Source organism: Cinclus cinclus, chromosome 28 (assembly GCF_963662255.1).
Source record: "Cinclus cinclus chromosome 28, bCinCin1.1, whole genome shotgun sequence".
Taxonomy (NCBI): domain Eukaryota; kingdom Metazoa; phylum Chordata; class Aves; order Passeriformes; family Cinclidae; genus Cinclus; species Cinclus cinclus.
The window spans coordinates 1,291,754-1,300,768 of record NC_085073.1 but is presented as its reverse complement, the minus strand read 5'-3'; the positions used below and the strand labels follow the sequence as shown (position 1 = coordinate 1,300,768).

General features: G+C 41.5%; 1 protein-coding gene across 1 annotated transcript in view; it reads left to right on the top strand.

Annotated features, from left to right (window-relative positions):
• The first annotated feature begins 646 nt into the window (after positions 1 to 646).
• CERS4 (ceramide synthase 4) overlaps positions 647 to 9,015 on the top strand; it is a 33,199-nt gene continuing 24,830 nt past the window's right edge. Inside the window, exon 1 of the mRNA XM_062509931.1 lies at positions 647 to 690. Within this exon, the coding sequence (XP_062365915.1) occupies positions 647 to 690 (44 nt within the window). The remainder of the gene's footprint in view (positions 691 to 9,015) is intronic.

Here is a 9,015-nt window from a genome sequence, read left to right as displayed (position 1 = left end):
TTGGAGGCAGGTTCTCTTCATGTTAGGCACTACTCCAGCAAAGAAAAGAGGACAATGCCTATGAAAACAACTGGAGTTTTACATTCTGTTTCATAAGCTGCCCCTATCATGGAATTTTTAAGTTATCTGTGCTAATGAAGAATAATTCATATTCACATTTGTTTTTAAATGAACATCATCATGTGGTAGATGGCATTACTCATTAAGCAGCAATGCTTGTGAAAAGTGGGTCTCAATGCTTTTAATCTTGGAGAAAGGGAAATCTTTCTATCAGTTGCTCTCACAGTGTTTTTGACATATTTTACTTTTGCAGTAATGTTGGGAATGTAGATGTTCTTAGATAAGGTTTTAAATTTTGTGTTTTGAAATGAAAAATAATGAAAGCCTGTGCTAGTTTTACAGGTACAAGTATAATTTAAAAGAATCCTTATTTTAGCCTAATTTTTCCCCCCCTAAGCTTTGGAACAGACTGGGCTGTTTGCAGGAACAAATACTTGGGAAACTGATGGAACTGTTGATACTGAAATTTAAAGCCAATTCATAGATAGTAATTAAAGCCAGTGTATTTCCTGCATAAGGGAGAAGAGCAAGGGTTGTGTGAAAAGTCACTCACTGTGTGTGTAGGTGTGCTGCTCTGTACTACAGGATGCCTCCCTCAACTTCATGCAATGGATTAATCCTGAGTGATAGGTAAGCACTTTTCTAATCTGTGTTGGCGTTCAAGATGCTTCAGTTCCACTTTGCTGTTCCATCTTTGCAAGGTCTGTGGCAGAGGTTGCACAGATCAGTCCTTTAGGCCTCCTTATTTAACACAGCAAGTTCTCTTATTTTGACCCAAGATCAGTTGTTCAGGAGCTCAGTGCTTTGCTGAGGTGGATGCTCAGTAGTGCTGGTGATGACTTAGAAATCTTGTCTTTGGAGAAATGACCTGGTTGGGGGAGAAAGAGGGATAAGGGTGCTTGATTCACTGTAGGGCTTGACTGTATGAAGTGGGAGCAATGGTGATGCTTTGGACTGCAGGGAAATAGGAATTGTAGGAGAAACTACGGGTGAAGAGCTTCTGAGGGCTTCCACAAACTGTGGAACCTGGTGTGTAGCTGAAGGCAGAAGGACAGAAGAGGAGCTGTTCTGGAAGGGACCAGAAGGGCTTGCCAAGGGTGATTCTTAGAGGATAGGTTAGGAGAGGGCCATCAGACCACAACAGCCTGACTATTTAGGAATGTTTATGCTTCAAAAGGGCTGGAGGGTCAGGTAATGTATTGGAGAAGCATTGCACTGTCCCACAAGCTTGTAAGAAAGAGGCTTTATTGGGAGCTGTGTTGGTATTTTGATGTGACTCAAGTACAGCTCAGAAGCTTGAACCTACTACCTGCTTTTCATTATTCCCAATTTTTAAGTTAGAATTAAACTTTTTGAGGCCTGATATATGTTTGTTGAGTAGCAGGGTTAGTGATAATGTGTTGAATGATTTCGGTTGGCAGTAGAAAATGTGTCAGGGGTATGTATTGTCATGAATGATCTGGGCAAGTATTTTTTGCTCCTCCAACATCTGAACATCCATGTTCATAAACTGGGTTGTTAGGCCAGAACTTGCCTTTGGAAGAGTTTCTCATAAATTTATTGCTGTCCAGGTTCAAAGTCTTGAGCCTCATTCAGTGTCTATTCTCACAGTGTGATGCCTTTTTGTGCCTTTCTCTTCCAAAATCTGTCAAAAAGCTTCTGTTGGTGTATGAACTGCTTGTTGGTACAATCTTTGTGGATAAATAGCATTTCTGTTTATAGTTTTTTGGCAGTTTTTCCTGTCTCTTAGCTCAGTTTGAAGGACACAGTCTCATTAAGATTACCTGACTCTTTCTTTGATGAATTTAGAGAAAGAGCAGGTGAGCAGTTCAAGGAGAAGTAGTCTTCCTCTTGATTCTCTGAGTGATCTTCCAGCCTGACTTCTTAGCTCACTGTGGCCTGAGGCAAATAATTTGATTTTCTTCCTCAATTCTGTCAAGTGATGTCAGATGATGGCTGTTTCTACAGTGAGACTGGAGGAAATAGATGTCAGGAGAAAGAATGAAGGAAAAAATGCAAAGAAATTGATAAGTAGTTCATTTGGGGTTTATAGGTGCCTCCTTCTTGTATTTTACATTTGTACTCTTGAGAAACACACACAGGTCTGGGACAGTGTGTCTGTGTTTTGTGGAGATGTTGCAGCTGGTGCTTCGAGTTCCTCAGTTGCTTTACTTGGACACCAGTGGTGTCAGATGTTCTCACTGAGCTGTAGCTTTCTGCACAGTGATGTGGCCTTCCCCAAACAATCAGCATGCAGTCTCCAGTGGTTATTTGCTGATTTTTTTTTCTGTTTTTACGGTTACTATTTGGTAGCAGAACATTGTTCCCAAGTGTCAGGATGACAAGGTTTGTTACCTTACTCTGCCCTGGAAGAAACACAGGAATGTTATTTCATTTAATAATTCAGCCATGGACTAGGTACCAGCCAAACAGCAAAGGTCTTCAGCTTTTGTCTCTATTGCTTTTACCCTGATAATTTAATACAGCACGTTGTTTTTCAGACTAGTTTGATGAATGCTGCAGTTCAGCCCAGGGTTTTTATGGCATTAGTAGGAAAGTGTCTCCAGGTTCTTGGAGGAAAAATATGGCAGAAACACCTGTGGTACTTCAAAATTTGAATGTACTTGCTTGGCTTTTTTTAAGTTTCAGGAGAGCAGAGTTGCACTTCTTCAGGGACCTACTTGGCAGGATTTCATGGGAGACTCTCCTGGCAGATAAAGGTGTTGATCTTCCAGGACAGCCAGTTCAAAGCACGTGTAGTCCATCGCAATGTGTAGGAAGACAAATTAAAATGGTAGGAGGAAAACAAGCATGAGCATGGAACTCTTGTTTGAGCTTAAACACAAGCTGGAAGCATCAGGAAGGTGGGAATGGTATGAGTAGCCAAGAGCAATATAGAAGTGTTGCCTGGGCAAGGAAGGATGCAGGTAAGAAAGATAAAGCTCAGTTGGAGTGAGGGATGTGAAGAGCACCCAGAACAGCTTCTGAAAGCACATTGGTAGCAAGAGGGAGGCTAAGAAAAATTTGACCACACTGCTCTGGTCATCTTCTGACCAAAGGAATGGTGAAGCCAGAGGTATTTAGGGCCTTTTCTGGCCTTGTTTTTAGCTGAATAAGTTAATGCTTGTTTTTCACTTGGCAAAACCAGGAAGTTGCAGTCATCCCCCTCAGTGAGGGATGATTGAATGAGAAGAGCTGTCTGATTTGCATTTTGATGTGGTGTGTGACTTCAGCTGAAGCCAGTGCTGTCGATCATACCTGGCAGTCTGCTCGGGAGCCAGGGACTCGCAGGCAGAGCAGCCCAGCAAGGAAGGGGCTGGCACGTGGGGCATAAGGTATGGGAGGTTAGTGTGTAATTTATGCTGGGTGAGGAAGATGTTCTCTGCAGATATAGGTAAGTTTGTCTATTGTGGAACTTTTACTTGCAGTTTCAAATGTTTGCTTGGGCATTTTATGTTTTTTCTGGAACAGAGCTCTCCCAAAAGATGGTGTACATGAAAATTTTTGCCTTTGAAGAGAGCAGCAAATTACTTAGAAAATGAATTTATTCTTGTGTAAACAGCAGACATGAAATAATTTGGTAGGAAATGTCAGCTGGTAGATCTAAGTGAGGAGAACATCTGAAAGCTAGGAGATTGAGGGCAACTGGACACTGGTGGAGAAACAAGGCTGCATAAATAATTTCAAATTTTCAATTGTCTTCCAAAGAAGAGGATATGGAGAACAGAGTCTAGGTAAGGAGGGTGAGCCTGGAGAACACAGTGTTGGTGATTATGAAGGTAAGGAGGTTGTGGTTTCATTTCTCTTGCTACTGGTCAGAGTTGAAACATCTTATTTCATGCAAAAACAAATGGAGGTTCTGCCAGAAACTGTAGTTTTAGGTAAAAGGGCATGTAGGAAAGATGAGAAGGCTGGGGAACTAGAGAAATAAAGCAGAATTAGCTGCAGGTAAAAAGAGATTAATACCGAAACCTGTACATATGACTGAAGATTCTGCATCACTTATGCAGGCTTGTAAAAATCTTCAAAAGAAGTTCAAAGAAATGGAGGTGTAGAGGGTAATGGGTTCTGTGTTACTTTGACAGGGTGAGGAGACATACTAGGAGAGCTAAGGTCAATAGGTAGTTCATGGACTGGAACTATATGGAAGGGTTTAAATATTGTTTCATTACCATGGGAGGACATTCTTAGGCATTTTTCTTAATTGATAAATTTCAGCTGAGTCCCTTGGACACTGTCCATCCATGAACAAAATTTGCATTCTAAGAAAAGCCTTAAAATGGTGAAGAACCAAGAGAAGCATAGTTTTAAAAAGGATCTTGGGCAAGGCAAATGTTGTTATGAATAAGGAGATATCTGAAAGCAGGTATGACTCCAGGATGGCTAACAGAGATAAGGAAATGGAAATGAACATATCAAACAAAACTGAATTGAAATTTGAAAAGCTTAATGTACTCCCTTCAGGCCGGAGACTCTAACTAACTAATTGATATGCTGAAAATAATCCTACATGTAATTAAGAATTTTGGAGTAAAAATTTTTTAATCCATAAATTTTACAAAATCTTTAGTTATTTTTTATCTATAAACTTTAAAAAATCTTGATACATATTAGAAAAAACATATAAAGGATTTTACAAAAAATAAAGGCAAAAATTATCCTAGAACTATAGTCCTATAATACCAGTACTGTGATCATTAGTGTGAAGGTTTTAAAAAGGAAAAACCCTTGGACATGGAGATTAAGATATTATATATAATAAAGGTGTTCAAAAGATGGCCTGTGCTGTGTTAGTCATAGCTTTATTTGTTGAAATTATTTATTTCTGCCTAAAAGAAATGCAGTAAGTTTCATGTCTAAGCTAGTTACTTCTGTTGGGTAGCTCTAACAAGTAGTTTTAGTTGAAGATATCAGGATTTTGGGAAATCCAAACAAGAAACTGCCTAGAAAAGCTATTGGGAGAGAATTCACCCATGGAGTTCTTGACTAATTGATTTCTTAGTAAAATGAGCTAAAGGTTCAAATACATAATAGGCAGTGGAAACTCAAATTTATGTAGTGTGGACCAGAGTAGGGCAGGAATACAATGGTTCTTGCAGTTTGAAATAACAGGAACTTTTTAGAACTGTATGGACGACTTTGTTTCTTGACCCCAGTTTCTTGGGAAGATAGGACAAGCCTCTCCTTTTTGGTCTCTAGCATATCAAGACTGAAGAGGCTTTTTTCAGTTTTCTTTAGCCTTAACCCCATGGAAAAATAAAGCATCTTGACTCAAGAAGCAGTGTAACTGCAGACTTCTGGTGGTGTGCTTCCCATGAATTAGTGATTTCCCCTGTGGCGGTACTGTGCTGCTGGGGATAATTGTATCCTGGGAAAACTGGCTGTACTGGGAAGGCTGCTGCAGGAATCCCTGCAATGGTCTTGCAGCCAGGTCATTAACATGATGCTGCGCTTAAGCTAATAAGACTTGGCTGACCTAAATGGCTTGGCCCAGAGCCACTTCAGGGATGTTTGTACCTGTGGCATGGTTCACCCACAAATCTGTATAATCCACCTGCAGACAATGGACCATGTCTGCTGTAACTGAACACTCGAAGGCCTTTGTAGCCAGTTCTTTCCAAGATGTGTAAACTGTTTCTCTCTGTTTTATCTCCACCCTTTATCTGCTATATTCACACATGTAAATTTACATGAATATTTGTGTACCTATATATTAATGTTTTGCTTGGGAATGGAGTCTGTAAGTAAAGCAGCAGAGTAACTCTTTGAAGATGCAAGCAACAGTTAACATTGCCTGGGTAAACCTGCTTAGCCATTTTACCTGTGAGACAGGGAGTAAAATCTTTAGCTGGATGTCCTGCTTCTTCTCAAACAGTTCTGATTTGAAAGCGAAACCAAGTATAAACCTGGCCCTGAGGGGTTAGGTACAGTAGTGTTTTGTTGCTCAGGGTGGGGAGCCCTGTAGTGCTGCTCTGCTGCAGGCACTTCAGGTGCAGCAATTCCTGCTCTCCTTGGAGCAGCTCTGCAAGCCCAACAGCAGAGACCTTTGTAATGCTGAGGATTCAGATAAAACCACTATGTTCATAAAAACTAAAAAAACAAGCAGTACCAGGAAAGGCAAGATTCAACAAAGTAAATGCAGTGGATGGGGCCACTGGGCTGCAGAATCCAGTCGCTTCAAGACCTTCTGGCTTTGTCACCTCAAAGGAGTTCAGTGAATTCCACCTTGCCTGTCTCCTCTTGCTGTACTATGGGCTTGGGAAGTGCTGAAGCCTTGTCCTCCCTGTCTCCATGGTGTAGCTGTGATACCTCTCTGGTTTTAATTTCATCCTTACATGTACCTTCTACAACCAACCTAAAGGTGTTCTTTCAGCATTTACTCTTTTGTTGGCTGTTTATGAAGTCCTTGTGTTGATCTGTCCAGTGTTCCTGCTGTTGTTTTTTATCTCTGTTCTTGCTGAGCTCTGTGTGAGGGGATGTCTTCTCTGTTAGACCTGTATTCAGAGCTGAAAGGCTTGGTTCTGCATGTTACAAAGCTACAGTGCAGGATGGATGCTGCATGAGGTGTAAAGAACTTCTGAGAAATGAATGAGCCTACTTACACTTTTCTGTGGGTGCTCAAAGGGCTTTTAAACACACCATTGTCTTCAGCTTTCCAGCAGCCTTGACTTGCAAGATATATGTGTTGCAAAAGATATATGTGTTGCTTCATGTTGTACCTGGTTCTGTATTTTTGCATGTTAAAGACAGCTGCAAAGATTGAGTACTCCATGAGGGTGATCCTGAGTATCTATATTTTGCACATGAGAGTTGATAAGGTAATGGCTGTTTGCTTTCTTAGCACTTTGAATCTGTATATTCCCCTAAGCAAATTGGACATCTATTTTGTATTCTCCCACAGAGAGTCCCCAGTGGAGTTCAGCTGCTGTTCTCTACCGAGTGCGGTTTTGTGTTGTTGCCAGATGTATACAGTTCTGGAGGGAGAATGTGGGATTGTGTAGCTGCAAAGCTGGTTGTGATGGCAACTTTCCCCAGCATGCCTTCTGTCTGCACAGTGGGAAAACCTACTGAAGAGATGTTTTTTTGAAGAGCTGAGCCGAGGAGGAAGTGTGATTTCTCCCTGGACTTCTCCTGGGCATTTTTAATGCTTTTCCCAACTAGAGCTGAGATTTTTAACAGCTGAGGAAGTTTAGCAATATCTTGAGGTTGGTATGTTCAATGCCTGTAAAGTTCTTTCAATTCAGGCACCTCACTTAGATTATCTGGCTCTTCCAAGCTGGTATTCAGTACTGTCTGAAGTGCACGAGCTGTTTGGTGTGGTGTCACCATGCTTCATGATGACAGGATATTGAATTCATCATAGGCTAAGCCCATATACTGTTTGCTTCTACACAGGCACATTCTGCTGTAAAAAATGTAGATTTTTATGGAGAAACCTGGGTTCACACAGTCTATAGGAAGTTTGGGAACATCCTGAAAAAATGGGTCACCTTGGCTTGGAGGTTCAGCACAGCCACCCTGTCCCATGGGCATAGGGCTGTGTCACCCAAATGGAGCTGTACTGGTGAGCAGCATGTCTACTGAGTAGTCTGAAAAGCTTTTTCTGGCACGTGTGTATGTATGCTTCAGCTAGCTCTGTCACCAGTGAGCTGTCACCAACCTCCATGGTCCTGGCTTCAGGTGTGTTTGCTGGAGCACTAAAGGTGAAGGAAAGGAACTGTTGCTAAAGGATCCTACAGCCCTGCCAGAGGAACAGGTGGTTGGTAGCAGATGTTTCCACCTCCAAACAGCCTCGGTGGGGACAGGTAGGTTATACTTAAGGCTCCAGAGAGCTGTAGAGACTCGAGACTTAGCAGACAATTCAAAAACCATTGCATCCTGCTTGTCAGGCTCTTTCAACAGGATTTGAAGAATCTATAAATCCTGTTTATCTTCATTTTGTGTGCCAATGGTTTTTGTCCAGGCATTGTCTGGAAGGAGAGCTAGAAGAAGGAATGGAGAGCAGCCTGGAAGTGGGATCAAAGCTGCAGTTTCCATAGGCCCAGAAGCTACAGCAGAAAGAAAATGCTGTTGATGATTGTCAAACTAAACTGATTATTGTCAAACAGAACGGGAAAAGATCTGGATGTTCTTTTCAGTGCTAGTGAAGCCATACTTCTGCTTTTTTTGGTCTTCCTTTTTCTTTGGGGAAAAGGAGAAATGTTTTCCTGCTTTCTATGTATGTTATATAAATTCTAGATAGGGTATGTATTTTCTATAAGTGATTAGAACGTTTACATCCACTTACTATCAATTACACATGTATTTTAAATCAGATTTGTCCTCAAACTAAATCGGCTGTGCATGTGCCAGGAAAAATGAGTCAAATATGAAGAAATAGCATCCGGTTCTTCCCTGTTATAGTCAGATCAAAAGGCATGTTGAGGTGAATAGTAAAGTCCAAATCAAGAAGAGATGTTGCATTTCCTTCCAGTGCCTGAAGGGAGCCTGCAAGAAATACTTTTTACAAGGGCTTGGAGTGACAGGACATGGAAGAATGGCTTCAAACTAAGAGACAGTAGATTTAGATTAGATATTTGGAAGAAATTCTTCCCCATGAGGGTAGGCAGGCCCTGGCACAGGGTGCCCAGAGCAGCTGGGGCTACCCCTGGATCCCTGGAAGTGTTCAAGGCCAGGTTGGACACTGGGGCTTGGAGCAGCCTGGGACAGTGGAAGGTGTCCCTGCCATGGCAGGGGTGGAACAAGATTCAAGGTCTGTCTAACCCAACCCATTCTATGACTCCATTGTTGTGATTCAGACTCCAGAATTGTAGAAGGAGTTTAACAGGGAAATTGCATCAGAATTAAAGATACCTTCAAAATAAAATGACTGATTCATTTTTTATTTGATAGGCAGTTCTTGCAGAAAATGGGCTAGGCCTTGGGACTGTGCTTGAAGAGAAGCTTTTCAATACT